Source organism: Mastomys coucha, unplaced genomic scaffold, assembly GCF_008632895.1.
Source record: "Mastomys coucha isolate ucsf_1 unplaced genomic scaffold, UCSF_Mcou_1 pScaffold8, whole genome shotgun sequence".
Lineage (NCBI taxonomy): Eukaryota > Metazoa > Chordata > Mammalia > Rodentia > Muridae > Mastomys > Mastomys coucha.
This window is the reverse complement of record NW_022196914.1, coordinates 29,306,357-29,321,914: the sequence shown is the minus strand read 5'-3', so window position 1 is coordinate 29,321,914 and position 15,558 is coordinate 29,306,357. Positions and strand designations below refer to the sequence as shown.

Genomic DNA, 15,558 nt, shown 5'->3' with positions numbered 1-15,558 from the left:
TCCATATCTAAGCAGAGACTCCATCCTTTCTCCATCCCCTTTCTGCAGTTCTTGACTGATGCAGGCTATTGTGGTTTACATCGCTGTGTCTTTTTCTCCCTCTTCATCTGGGATACCTTCCTGTGTCCCTACCAGAGGTCCAGCTGCTTGCAGATGCTTCTTACAGTTTGCAGGAACAAAACCACTTCCCCCACTGCTGCTCACATGGGTACTGCATTCTGGAATCAGTAAAGCAAACTGCTAGTGTGGGATCCCTTCCTCTGGCCCAGATTTAAGCCCAGGTCCTCTTGGTGTGTAGTTGCCTCTCTGTCCTCCCAGGGTTCCTTCATTGTATCCTAATGTTAGTATGAGGGAAATAGTTACTTGTCTTTACAACTCATGCATGAGCCTTGCGGTGTTAGGCATGTCATGTCTGGAGTACTGGAGAGGAGTTGTGCTGGGAGGGGGGTGACATTCAGACACTACTGATGTACATGATTATATCAGAGGCCATGAAGAGAAATCACAAAAGTTTTGAACAGTTGTCATACACTTATGCAGGTAACAAATCTGAGCAGTACAGATCCTCATTACATTGTCATATTCTGTTATGAAGTGTCTGTCTTCATAGTTTCCTTCATAGTCATTTTCAAATAAGGTGACATGAGTTAAAAGCTGTGTCTGCTTGCCTGGCCAACTCTTTCATATTCTATATTTGATCGTTCTCTTCCTTCCAGGATCTATGTAAGAATAAGTTATCAGACTGCAAGTCCCTACTCTTTTCTGAATACATTCTACTTACTGGTGCTTTAAGAAGAGTCATAAACAATGTACAGACTATCAAAATCCAAAAATACCTCTAGAGGCCTAATGTATGGATCAAATGTGGTATTTATTTTAATACTTAAAGTCTCATTATATAATCCATATTTTCCAAAGGGAAAAAAAAGACGATTACATTTGGTCTTTCATGTAGTTCACATTTTATTCCATTTTCTGAGTTGTATAATTGCAAGACATGGTAGCTTGAGGCAAAAATTAAATGCCACCTTTATGTGAGTAAAGCCCTGACACAAACAACCTACTGTGGTGGCCATTTGCCGGCTATTCTGAAGCAGAGAGAGGGTGGGAAGAGAAAGAGAGAGAGAGAGAGACAGAGAGACAGAGAGACAGAGAGAAAGAGAGAAAGAGAGAGAGAGAAACAGAGAGAGACAGAGAGGGAGAGACAGAGAGAGAGAGAAAAAGACAGAGACAGAGACAGAGACAGAGACAGAGACAGAGACAGAGAAAATGTGTCTGTCATGCACAGTGAAGGCTGTTCAGGGACTGCTGGCAGATTCCCTGGCCTGCTGAGGAGTGGAAAGATAGGAGGAGGTGCACTTGTGTGTCAAGGTGAGGGGTGGAACATTGTATTGACCTTGGTGGAAGGAACAGGGAGGCCTCTGGGTAAGAAGGATGCCTCTTGTACATTTCTGCCTTTGTTGCTGTTATCTTGTAGCTTTGCTTCCCATGGTACTGTGGGGTATTAAAAGGCTGTGAAAAATAAACTTGAGATTGCTTGGTGCTGTGGTATTGACCGGCAGTTCTCCCAAGTCTATTTCTTGGCTCTGCATGTTTTTTCTGCCTTTCCTATCTTTCATCCTCACTCTCCCATGAGAGACTGACTCTGGGCACAACTCAGGAGTTGCTGCTTTGTGATCTGTGTTGTATGTATTTTAGCACTCTGTAGTATAGACAGCCTGGTAGGGAATGTATTGTTTGGAACTTGATCAGGAATTTTGCCTTCTCTTTGCATCTCATGTTGACTTCCCACCAATGTCCTGCTAATCTTTATTTTTGCCCAACTTTCTGAAAATATATCTCTGAGGGATACAGATGGGAGGTGCAAGAGTTCCTAATACATCTGCTCTGTCCGTTCTATTCTTCTAATCTTCCTCTAGGATGGACTTCCATCAAAATGGAATGTATCCATCAACCTCCTAGTTATTGTAAGAATATGTAGCAATTGTTAATGAGTAGCAGTGTTCCTGTCTCAGGTCAGACATTATTTACATTCCTTCCCCATAGAAAGTAAATTTTTCAAGTCTCTAATTCCCCTGAAATATTTGCTGTTAATTGTTTTGGCTAAAATCCTTACTAAATGGTATCCTGTTTACAGGTCCCCTGACCACAGTGTCTCACAAGAGATTGTACTCAAGCCAGCAGACGCTTGCCCATGCAGAATGGAGGAAGCCAGAGCTGGGCAACATAGGGACTGATCCTCGCAGTTAATTCACCATTGTGAACATGCTGTGTTTTTGTCATAGAAAGTTGTTTTCATCTTTGCTCTGCTCTGGGCTCTTTCTATTCTCTACATTGTTGGTTTTCTCATGTACTTGGTGATCCTGTGATTAAAAGGACAGGATCCTTCTCCACTAAAAGGTTTCCAGACATTTCCACTTATTTTCCCTTGAGAAACTTCTATTCACCAAACTGCTTCATTCTGACGGTGTATTAGAGATGTACGGACCTCCTCATCGCTGCTGAACTCTGCTCATTAGACAAAAGACTATTCTCTGTGCAGTCATTCTTTCAAGAGGATCTATTTCCATTGCCCTATATAGTCTTGTGACAGTAGGTATTCCCTCCTCCCAGTGGTGGAACCACCTTGCATTTCAGACACAAGACTCAGGGAACTGCATATGGCTCTGACATGAAGATCTGTAGAAGGACGAGTTGTCCATAGTGATTAGAGGTGCTTTGACAGGTTCCAAGGAAGAGAAGCAATAAGGAGTCCTGCTTAGCTCTTATGACAGTGGGCCACAGCAATGTCCTGCATGGATTATATCCCTAACAGTGCCACAATATCTTGACATTAGCAGAAACTGTCCAATGGGACTTAAAGCCTCATCAATAGAAATTATGTTATCCTTAGAAGCTGGAACAGGTGACTAGGTGTTAAGTGATACTAATGACATTTTACTAAAGCTACCTCCATTCTGAATACTTTCCCTTACACCTACACATAAGTGTGTAGCCCTTACTGTTCAAAGAGGAGCTTGCTGCATCACAGAGAGCATTATCAAAAACAGAAACTTAAAGTGCAGAGAACTATGTATGATCTTGTGATCTGACTCAATAAGTATGTCTACACTACAATTTCTGCATAATATCCATGTAATATTTCTGGAGTATGAGGAATTGAGAATGAGGAACAGAGGTCCATGTCAAATCCACAGGTTTTCTGTGAGTTTATTAATGGTTTTAATTAATTAAAGTTGTGATATCAGTCATTGATGTTTATTTCAGGAAATGCTATCCTTCTGGGATGTAGCCATTGACTTCTCTCCAGAAGAGTGGGAATGCCTGGAGCCTGCTCAGTGGGATCTGTACAGGGATGTGATGTTGGAGAATTACAGCCACCTTGTGTTCCTGGGTGAGCATTGTATCTATAGAGAATTCCTATCTCACCATCAACATGTAGCTTCCCCACTTTGTACAATATGTCATGGAAGTATTTCAACAATGAGTTTCTTATCCTTCATTTTAAGGCAAAGTCGGGAGGTTGCTGTACAGCTAAGAAACATTTCATTGTTTTTCCTCATAGTGTTTGAGATGTCTGCATTGGAAGCATGGGCCACACTTGTTAATGAAATTGTTACTCAAATCAGTTTTAATGTTTCTCTCTATTGTACTACACGTGCCAGACACCATTTAACAAGCTAATTATTTGGAATTATTTATTGTACATGTCTTTCCTAATAAACACTGTACTGAGAGAGTAAAAGAACACTTAAGCCATCTTTTCCTTTAAACAGGTCTTGCTGTCTCTAAGCCATTCCTGGTGACGTTTCTGGAGCAAACACAAGGGCCTTGGGATACGAAGAGACAAGCAGCAGCCACTGTGCACGCAGGTATGTAGGAATGCAGGGATTAGGGGACAGAGGTCAAGTCCAAAGATCCAACAAAAAGCCAGGCTTTCCCATGTGCCTTGAAATATGTATTATGAAAATCATTCTTTAGGTCTCCCCTTCATATCTCTCATATGTTTGTGGTTGTTTAAGTCTTTGTGGAATTGCCGGGTGATGGTGGCTCACACCTTTAATCCCAGCACTTGGGAGCCAGAGGCAGGCAGATTTGTGAGTTCAAGGCCAGCTTGATCTACACAGTGAGTCCAGGACAGCCAGGGCTACACAGAGAACCCCTGACTCAAAACAAAAACAAAAACAAAAAAAAAAACCCAAACAAACAAAAACAAAAACAAAAAAAAAAAGAGATAGAGAGAAAAAAAGGAAAAAAAAAGTCTCTTAGGATTTATATTTTGCAAACTGTGACCTGTACATGTATTTCCATGGACTTCCAAGGTTTCATTTTTTGTTGAGTCTCTATTGTAATATAACACTCAGGGAAATGCAGTAGAGTACTCGTCAGATGAGGAGTCATTTATTTGCTGGGATTAAGGCAGACTCATGCCAGAAAGATCTCTGTATTGAAATGAGCATGACTTGGTTAATGAAATCAATGCCATATTCCCATGACACAGGGGCAGGCAGAAGCAGGGGACTCAACAGTTTCAGTTCTGTCGATTAGGACAAATTGGGGTGGAGAGTAGGTGGGTAAAGTCAGAGTAACAGGAGTCACTTTGGACAGTTCATTTCTCACTGACCTTAGGTAGGGTCTGCCATATATTGTCTCACACTCTGCAGAGGACTGCTTACAGAATCAGACTTGGCTCTCAGCTCAAGGATTAGCTTTGTTAAGAGGAGGAGAAATGAAAGCGAGGGACAGGATATGACCATTTGAACTACCATGTAGTTCTCATACCATTTGGGTGGCAGGTATGATGTTCCCCTGTCCACAGTATCCTCAATTATCAGATCAAGAGAGACTGAGTGCAGAGTAGTTGCAGTGATTGCTTCCAGTTGAGACATTTAGAGTGTAGGTGCTGAGTCTAAGTTCCTCCTCAGCATGAAAGGATCCATCCCCCTGTCTTGTGAGACAGGAGGAGAAATTCATCTTTCCTGCACATAAGGAATAGGAGTTCCTGGTCTGGCTTACAGGCTGGAGGGAGACAAGCGCAGTAGATACTGGCAAATCCTATTCCTCATGCATCCTTATCCTGTGATGAGGCTAGCATGCATGTAATCTGATACATCTGTGTCTCATTGGACAGTGTGCTAATAGTAAGCGTTATCCCATAGTTTGAAGTTATCCCATAGCTTGAAGTGCATGGGGCTCATCCTATGTCTGCAACCAGTTTTTCAGGGAGCTAAAAACCAGACAAAAAATACCTTCTTGGAGGATAAGAAGGACTAGATTACATTTTGATGTCAGCAAATACCTTAGTCATTCCTGTACCCTCTGGCTCTCACTTAATTGATTTTAAAAGCTGAACCCACAATTGTATCATAGCAGACGCAGGTCAGTAGTTTGAAGTTTCAAAAGTTTTCATTCTGTTTTTTTTTTTCTTGGTTGTTTTGAGACAGGGTTTCTCTGTATAGGCCTGGCTGTCCTGGAACTCACTCTGTAGACCAGGCTGGCCTCGAACTCAGAAATCCGCCTGCCTATGCCTCCCAAGTGCTGGGATTAAAGGTGTGCACCACCACCACCTGGCCAAAAGTTTTCATTCTATCCCTTCAAATAATTGAAATAGTGGTCTTCCAAAGCTTCAGGTTTGGAGGGTACATGACAACATTTTCTCAGCAGTATTGCTTAGCTTGAGTGAACTGTTCGATGAAACTCAGGCCAAATAGAGTCACACTGTGCAGTAACAGTCTTTGCACTGTTTGCACACAACTGAAAGTTTTCATACTTTTCTGCAGACCTAGGTATGAAATCAGTGTAAGAAATTACCATCACATTTAAATGTATCTCAAATCACTTACACTCATGCTAGTGAAACTCATCCCAAGAGTTCTTTCTGATGGATGAAAATTTTCTAAAATGTTTTCGTATCACATTATCAATAATATGGATTTAAAATGAATGCCTTTTGTGAATACATAATTCAACGATTAAACTATGGTACTAGGAGTGTGTGTTTAATCCCTCATCAATAAGCTTTCAGAATTTTGTGGATTCAAGACTTTTTTCCTTTGTCTTTTGATCTTCTGCATCATTGTTTCTAAGTGTGCGTTGCCTATCATCAGTTGGATGCTCACCCTATGTATTTCTATTGATGGATAAAATACATTGATAGAACATTTAAAGAGAGTATAAGATAAAAATATCTATAAGCTTTGCTTTTGTGAATTTCCCGTTCATGGGTAAATGTGGCTCTTCCATTTTCATGCCCTGTTCATTGTCTCTCTCCACTCAGTGCTCAATAGTTATTGAATCTTGTAAATTAATTAGTCTTAGAAATAGGTAAATTCATTGCCAGGCCTGGTAGCCCACTGCATCAATCCCAGCACTTGAGAGGTGGTAGCAGGTGGATCTCTTGAGTTCAAGACTAGCCTCATATATGTAGCAATTTCCAGGACAGTCAGGGGTACAAAGAAACCGTGTCTCAACAATACCAAGTCCAACCAAGCAATATAATCCTTAGGCTTATTGATTTAGTCTTGATATGGACAGTCTACTTGGTATGCAATATATCTTTGTACCTTCCAAAATCAATCTTTACACTTAGGATAAAATCGTACTGTTCATCCAATCTCACACAATCACAATGAACTTTTTTTTTCAGGCTTGGCTAGTTTATAATTTTACAGATGTGTGGCCTGATAATATCTATATTGCTTGAGAGGCTTATTCCTGGTAGTAAAATGCCCTTACAACTTACTTATGTATTTAACTTTGAATAATATGCCATTATTTCTATGTTCTGTTTGATTGTGCTCTTACTCCAGTATAAAATACACATTGTTTCTACCTACTCATTGTGAATTTTGTTCAGTGTCTACAGGCATTGTAATATACTGTGGATATTTATGGTTAAGTATATATGAGTTAATGTCTTCATATTTAAAGATAAACCATATAAGTATAAAGAATATTGCTTAACTTGTGTTCATATCTCATCTTTGGCTCAACAGGAATAATACCCAATGATCCTAACCATTACAGCAAGCCCACGGATTGTAAATCACTCCTTAGTAAACAACAAACCATTCGTATAGGGGAGAAACCCTACAAGTGTGTAGAATGTGGTAAGGCCCTTGGTTCTTATAAAACACTTTCTATACACCAGAGACTTCATACTGGAGACAAACCCTACAAGTGTGAAGAGTGTCATAAGGCCTTTAGTACTCGCTCATCGCTTTTTATTCACATGAAAAATCATACTGATGAAAAAACCTACAAGTGTGAAGAATGTGGCAAATCATTTTACTATCCTTCAATGCTGAAGCAACATCAGAGAAGAATTCATTCTGAAGAGAAACCCTACAAGTGTGAAGAATGTGGCAAAGCTTTTTATGAACCTTCATTCCTTAAGTGTCATCAAAGAAGTCATTGTGGGAAGAAATGTTATAAGTGTGAAGAATGTGGAAAATCCTTTAGCTTTCCCTCATTCCTTAAGGAACATCAAAGAATTCATTGTAGAAAAAATGGCTACCAGCATAAAGAATTGGTCAAAAGATTTTCCTCTCCTCTATACCCTCAGGAACATAAACAAATTTGTACTCGAAAGAAACCCTACAAGTGTGGAGAATGTTATAAAGCCTTTCGGTGTCACTCAGCCCTTAGGGCACACCAAACAGTTCATACTGGAGAGAAACCTTACAAGTGTAAAGTATGTGCGAAATGTTTTTCCTCACCTTCCACCATTAAAGCACATAAAATATTTCACTCGGAAGACAACCCCTACAAGTGTGAAGAGTGTGGCAGATGTTTTTCCTCATCATTCTGTCTTAGAATACATCAAGCAATTCACTCTGAAGAAAACCCCTACAAGTGTGAAGATTGTGGCAAATGTTTCTCCACATCTTTATACCTTAAACGACATCAAATATCGCATTCTGAAGACAATCCCCATAAGTGTGAAGAATGTGGCAAAAGGTTTTCATGTTCTGAAAGTCTTCAGGAACATCGAACAATTCATACTGGAGAGAAACCATACAAGTGTGAAAATTGTCACAAAGTCTTTCGTCATCGCTCATCCCTGAGGAAACATAAGAGAGTTCATACTAGAGAGAAATCCTGCAAGTGTAAAAAGGGTCCTAGGTGTTCTTCCTCATCCTCATACCTTGTACAGCATCAAGCAATTCACTCTGAAGACAGTCTACACCAGAATGTGGGATGTGGCAATGCCATTGCTAATGTTAATGGCCTTACTGAAAACATGACAGTTCCTACTGGAGAGAAACCTTACAAGTGTACAGTGTGTGGGAAATGTTTTTCCTTTCCTTCCTCCCTTAAAAGACATCAAATATTTCACTCTGAAGACAACCCCTTCAAGTGTGAAGAGTGTGGCAAATGTTATTCCTCATCTTTCTGCCTTAAAAGACATCAAACACTTCATTCTGAAGACAATACCTACAAGTGTGAAGAGTGTGGCAGATGTTTCCCCTCATCTTCAAAGCTTAGACGACATCAAATATCCCATTCTCAAGACAATCGCTATAAGTGTGAGGAATGTGGCAAAAGGTTTTCATGTTCTGCAAGTCTTCAGGAACATCGAACAATTCATACTGGAGAGAAACCATTCAAGTGTGAAAATTGTCACAAAGTCTTTCGTCATCGCTCATCCTTGAGGAAACATAAGGCAGTTCATATTAGAGAGAAATCCTGTAAATGTGGAAAGGGTCCTAGGTGTTTTTCCTCATCCTCATACCTTGTAAAACATCAAGCAATTCACTCTGAAAACAATACACACCAGAATGTGGGATGTGGCGATGCCATTGCGAATGTTAATGGCCTTACTGAAAACATGACAGTTCATACTGGGGAGAAATCTCTCAAAGGTCTTATGTTGCAGGATTTTCCCAGTCCAGTTCCATTAGGGCAGCAGGAGGCCTGTGATTGGACAGGGAAAAAGGAGGCAGAGCTAGAAGTTGCAGAGACAGGGATTATCTCAGGGGAGAAGGAGGAAGGCCTGCATGGAGGCAGACATGACCCGCTTGGCTTTAACCAGCTATAAGAAGTTATCATATCATAGAGTTAGAATAATTGGGATAAAGCTTTTATCGTTATCAATTGGTTCTGCGATTAATGTATTGGCCTCTTGTATACTGGTAATTTATTGATACATAAATCTGATTGGTTAATTACAAGCTTCTAGAGTCTTGTTCCTACTGGGTAAATGGATGTTGTTATGGCTGACCACAGGGTGGACGTGGGGACTTGCTGGAGATTGGCCAGTGTCAGGAGTGTTTGTCTGACCCTGGCCAGAGAGTTGGCAGGCAGAGAGCAACTCAAGCTCAGAGAGTTGGTGGTTTCTTTTTTAGTATTTATTGAAACAGTTTTAAAAAGTTTATACTTCTTCAGCCCTTAAAAAACATTAAATAATTCCTACTGAATGAAACTCTGTGACTGTGTGGAGTGAGATAAAACTGTTCCTAATCCTTCAAACCTTATCCAACTCAAATCAATCCTAAGGGTAGACTATTAAGTGAATTAGCTTGGAATGTCAACACCAACCTCTTACTTCCACCAGCACAAATGTTGAGAATGTGATTTGAAAATTGTAGAGATCTCTTTGCTATAACCTCCCAACTAGTGTGTTCTGTAGTGTGCTTGGATACTGCACAGATTGATGCATTTCTTTCTTCTATACCTATAGATATAAAACAAAACTGTTACCCTCTGGGCCTTCTATGTATATGAAAATGCTTAATGATATTAGCTGTACACTGTGCCTTATGCATTGAAATCTGTCATTAGCAAAAAACCAAAAACACAAAAAAACAAAACAAAACCAAAAAGCAAAAAACCCCCCAAAAACCAAAAAACCAAAACCCAAACCAAAACCAAACCAAAACAAAACTGTTACTATTTCATAAGGTGGGTCTGCAATCTGGGCCATGGTATAGTTACTGTTGTTTTTCTCAGTGGGTTACCCAGCTCCTCCAATAGTGTTTCTCCTGGGCATGTAAAAAGCTCCATAGACTCACATGTCTCACCTTTTATAAAATGGTCTGCATTGGTTCTAACCTAGGCTGAGTGGGCATTAGTGCTTCTCTCACTAGGACAATCTAACAGAACACATTGAAGTCACATTCAGTTTATTTAGTTCCAGAATGAAGAATCTTTATTTCCGTTCATTTCAGAACAATGCTTCTTATATATTCCAACTTTTCATGTCATAGAAACTTGACAGCAAATTGAAATATGGACCCAAACCACATGCACTCACTCAGTAGAAGGGATGCATTTGATTGGTGGCCATGTGATGTCAGTCGTGAAACCTTGGTGCAGGTCTTACTTTATTATTGATACAAATCCTAAAATGCCATCTCAAACTTGAGTTTACTTATTTGGCTAAACCGTTATATCATAGACAATTAAAACCTAAAAGTTAAGAATTAATAATTTTTAAATTGCTAAATGTCTCTCATGTACCTAATATTGTGGTTTTAGTCATGCTAAGTACAAGCAAAATTTATGTATGGAGACAAGATAGGATGGAGAGACCAATTTATGTCTCTCAATCTTTATTCTTCTGTATATGCTATTGAAGTACATCTTAAAACACATACCCCAGCCGGGTGGTGGAAGTGCATGCCTTTAATCCCATAACTTGGGAGGCACAGTCATACGGATTTCTGAATTTGAGGCCAGCCTGGTCTACAGAGAGAGTTCCAGGACATCCAAGGCTACACAGAGAAACCCTGTCTTGAAAAACCAAACCAAACAATACAAGACAAAACAAAACAACAACAACAAAAAAAACCATACCTCAATACAAACTTAAAATCAACTTAGTGTTTTTAATGTAACATACAATTTCAAATTAACTGTAATTATATTTTTAAAAATCTTGATCTGAGAAATAGAGTACTGGAGCTAAAGTTAAATCTACAAGATCCTTAGATATCATAGATTTAGATTTCGACTTTTAGAACGCTATCCTTTCTTCCTTCCCTATTAAGAGCCTTTTTGGGTGGAAGGCCAAGTTTGGTCACCCATACTCTTAAATGGCTTAATAATAAGGAATATTTGTAACTCTCACATGGGTTATTCATCTGCCAGTTCTGGAATAAAGATAGAATTCTTATTCTATGAACAGTGGCTGCTCATTTATCCCATCATGTGGTACCAACTTAGAAGCTTCCTGTCTACCGGCTAGCTTTCATAGTAGAGGCAGAATCTAGGTGGGCTACCATGGGAGTTCTTTGATAAACACTCTTACCCAGTCGTGAACCCAGGGAGTAGAATAAATGGCCGGGAAAACTGATGTGTCCTTGAAGCAATAGTGACAGCAAAGTTATGGGAGTGACCAATTATGTTCTGGTTGAATTTAAAGTTCATTCCATGGACAATAACTAATAACTGCTGATGTTAATCAGATGACAAACCTGTGTGTGTCTAGATGGTATGCCCTAGGGAGAACCTACTCCTGTTATTCTTATGTGTCCAAGCTCTTCCTTTGTACCCACAGATTCAGGCACTTCCTACCATCCACCAGAAAATTTAATTGTGTGGTAGGTAGAGAATAATCCAGAGACTCATAATTGGTCAAACTGTGGAGAACAATACTGCTGTGGAGGGCACTGGTCTAGATGCGATACCTATATCATACCACTAATGCCAAAACTCAAGGACCTCTTAGGGAGAAGAGGTAAAAAGATGGTCAGAGCCAGGTATAGTGATGTCTACAGTGAAACCATACTTGCTAGACATGTCAGGACCATTTTATTTATGATCACACTGTAACTAATACTCCTTGGAACAACATGTGCACAAGCTAAAACCAGCCAAGCAACAATCATGGTTGCCTAAGGGCCTCATAATGTCCCACCCCAAGCTGAAGAGCTATGGCTCTTGCAGGAGACAGTCAATCTGAGAGGATTCCAGTCTCCAGTTGATTGACCTACAACCCTACACAAAGAGGGAGCAGTGAGTGGAATAAAGAAATTAGGACAGTTAAAGTAAAGATATTGGAGCATAACTTGTTATAAAGGGTAAAAAGTAATTTGGGGTGAAGGAACATGGAGGATATCTGAATAAAGCATATTATCCATGTGTTAAATTCTCCCCAAATATCATTTAAAATCCTGTTGGTTTGGGACATATCCAAACTTGAATAAAACATATTATCCATGTGTTAAATTCTCCCCAAATATCATTTAAAACCCTGTTGGTTTGGGACATATCCAAACTTGACCTATTTTAGCAGTGATTATAGCACATGACTCTGGCTTTAAAAAATTTACAGTGGTGAGAAGTCTCCCAGAAGGGCTCAGATGCTGAGAACTAAGGAGCAATTCATCAGTGTAACATCTGGGAAGAGAGGGGGTGGTTGCCTAGAGATGAGATACAGTCACAGTCACCTTGTATTTTCTACATGGCTTGCCATGAGACCAAGAGCCAAAGACGAATAGTGGCTGCCCTGCCCTCCCTTTGTTTCCTTCTACATAATGGTGATCACTGTAGTTTGGTTATTGGTTATGCCTCACTTTTAACGTTAGCAAACGACTATACCAGCGAAATTATGGTCAGTAAAAAGTTAAAGAGACAACTTTTCACATACATTCTATAGTTGATTTTTGTAGAAACAAAGAGCTTACTAATATGTAATCATCAACAGCACACTAAAAATGACAAAGAGAATTGAATATAAGTTCTAGCTAATTCTCGTTCATTTCAACTGCAAAGAAAGCCTGGTGTGTAGAAAGGCTGGCTCTGTTTTTTTGTTTTGTTTTGTTTTTAAAAGTCCCCTAACATCAATAACCTAAGCAACAGGCTCCATCACTACAAATAAATAGTCCTAGGTACTTAATTGAACCTTAGCATCTAAACAACAAAATAATTTCCCAAATAAACAAGAGTAGGAAGGCAGCCTCTGTTGTTCTACAAGTGTTGAAGATCCCATACATTCTTGCTACAAAGCTGTGACTACATCAAACCTTGACTAGCTTTAGTGAGGTAGAGACCTCCACCCAAGGGTGGCATTTTACACTCTCAAATATCTCTTGGGATCTAACACAAAATTTAAGCCCTCACAATAGTGATTTTATTGAATTAGTTGTTTTATAAAACATTGCACATGTCATAATTGGATTACATCTGAAATAATTTACCCAAACTTGTACACCCCGCAGCCCAAATTTTCATAATCAGAACAAAAAATGTTTTTGATTTCTCTTCCATAGGCTATAGGAACTTCAAAGAGCTGTAGACTACTAAGTGGAGAACAGGACCATCTAAATGTCATGAATTAATAGAAGGTGTGACTACACAGCAACAACTCCAGTAAATACTGTTGAAGGCAGACAAGGGCTAAGATTTCCTCAGCAGTGATAATGACACTGAATTAAAACCTATTTTATTGTAGAAAGATCAGTTTCTAACTCCTCAATATCTATCACCTGTTCCTTAACTGTAAAGAAGATTAAATTGCTTTGATACTGGAAAAAAAAATCCCCTTGAAGAAATATTAGGTTTACTGTGTGTCTTAGCGAGGCTTTCATGGCTATGAAGAGGCACTATTACCATAACAACTCATAAAGGAAAACATTAAATTGGGGCTGGCTTGCAGTTTCAGAGCTTTAGTCCATTATCAACATGGCAAGTCACATGGCAGTGTGTAGGCAGATGTGGCACCGGAAGGACATAGAGTTCTAGATCTTGATCTGAAGGCAACCAGGGGACTAGATTCTACACCATGGAGACCTTGAGCATATGTAAGTCCTCAAAGCCTGACCTCCACAGTGACTCATTTCCTCTGACAAGGCCACACCTCCTAGTATGCATATGTGGGTCATTGCATTCTCCATACTTGCAGTTTAGGTCAATTTCCTCAGGAATAGAGAGGGAGATGTCATTACAAATGGAAATATCCTTTATGAATACACATTTGTTCTACAAGGGAGTCATTTTTCAGAGCTAACGTTTGTGTGGGAAGTTTCTTCCTTGAGGTGACATGGGTGCAGGGGTGATACCCCTTCACCTCCTGTGGCAATCAAAGAGCTGGCCCTGTTGTCATGTCTGTAAGTGAGCTAGCCCTACATCTCAGGCTGCAGCACTCAGAAGAGTGGGCTCTGTACCTTGCCTGGACTGCACAGTAGAGCTGGCCCTGGTGGAGGAGATGTGGATGAGCTGGCTCAAGGGCACTAGAGTGTGAGAGCTGACCCTGCTTCCTATGAGGATATTGCATAGCATTATCTTAATAAAAGAAGGGCAAGTCCAAATTACACATGGAGGATAATGCAATAAGTTAGCGCTACTTGCGTACATACTGTTAATCATCTTAACCTGAAAGATTGTTCATAAATGTATAGAAAACACAAGACAGTTTTTATGATTGATACTGCAGATAGAGTCATTTGTCACAATCATTTAATATCCATTTACAGCATATAACAATTTGACAGAGGAAACCCTGGTAAATGCATAATGGTAAAATTTCATGGGGAGTTTTAGACAGAAGTTCTCTCTTATCCTCATTATGAATCACTTGGTGTTATCACAGACTCCTTTATATCAAGACTTAAATCATAGTTCTCTTTGTTGGACACAGGCAGCCTGTTAGCTGTTCTTACACACAGTGTCTTCTTAGGCTGCTATTTTTTTTTTAATTCTGTTTTTTTCTCAGACTCAATGGCACCATTCCAGGTCAGGAGATTTAGGCCCTAAGGATTCGTATGCTAATTCTGACATGGAGATGCTAAATCCTAGTTTCAAAGTTTCATTTTCCCCAAACAGTATATGTTAACAGATGCGTACTATTACCCAAAACCCATACCCAAAAGATGTGAGTTTTATATAATGGAAAAGTAGAACAAAGACAAGAATATCCAGGCTTTTTGACCAGAAACCAAGGCATGCCATAGACATAAGGCAAAGTAATCTTAAGAACAGAGGGACTATCCCATCTCACTTAGAGGAAACCGACTTGGAGACATAGCAGAAAGAGCAGGTATTAGCACCCAATACAGCGTCTCTATCCAGTCTTACTCCAGAACTACACATCTAAGGGGCTCTCTAGCACAGAAAAACTGGTCTCACACACCCCATAGCCACTGTGAGTTGAACTCTGGTCTCCTTGGCTGGTTAGGATCCTGAATGCCTGGGGTTTCAGAAGGATAAAGAAGTATGGATTATGTGCTCTACTCTTACCAATATTGTATTGGTAAAGTTTTAACCCAATTTACCCAGTCAGTGAATTCACAACTCAATTAATTGGTATACAAACTACTCGCCTAGATTGGGCAGACTACCACTACACTACTGTATTCCCATCTATTAGATCCCATATGGCTTGTGAATTCTCCAAGCCACATGCTTCAGCTCCATCTTCCTTCTACCTCTTTCTCCTCCATTGTCCTCTTCTCCTGTCTTCTACCCCATCTTTCTCTTGCCTTCTCCCACAAACCTTTCAGCTCATCCTTCCCTCCTGCTGCCCAATCATCAGGCTTAGCCTTTTTTTGAAAAGTTAAGGTGGGGAGAAGGTTCACAAGGCACCTGTATATGTGATTCACTCCTTGTCTTCAATGC

At 39.8% G+C, this 15,558-nt stretch overlaps 2 protein-coding genes across 3 annotated transcripts in view; both read left to right on the top strand.

Annotated features, from left to right (window-relative positions):
- The window catches only part of LOC116083958 (zinc finger protein 58-like), a 149,805-nt gene that overhangs the window by 1,767 nt on the left and 132,480 nt on the right, over positions 1-15,558 (top strand). The gene's annotated exons all lie outside the window — the stretch shown is intronic.
- LOC116083951 (zinc finger protein 58-like) lies at positions 2,296-9,419 on the top strand. Its single transcript, XM_031360774.1, has 3 exons — positions 2,296-3,394; positions 3,777-3,872; positions 6,996-9,419. Exons 1-3 carry the CDS (start codon positions 3,271-3,273, stop codon positions 9,038-9,040), a joined length of 2,265 nt encoding a protein of 754 aa, XP_031216634.1. The 5' UTR covers positions 2,296-3,270; the 3' UTR covers positions 9,041-9,419.

Bases quoted from the DNA above. Each gene is read 5' to 3' on its own strand.
- LOC116083951 (XM_031360774.1), top strand. From the start codon at position 3,271: ATGCTATCCTTCTGGGATGTAGCCATTGACTTCTCTCCAGAAGAGTGG. The intron at 3,395-3,776 runs GTGAGCATTGTA...TCCTTTAAACAG, and splicing joins CAGCCACCTTGTGTTCCTGG to GTCTTGCTGTCTCTAAGCCA. The intron at 3,873-6,995 runs GTATGTAGGAAT...TTGGCTCAACAG, and splicing joins AGCAGCCACTGTGCACGCAG to GAATAATACCCAATGATCCT.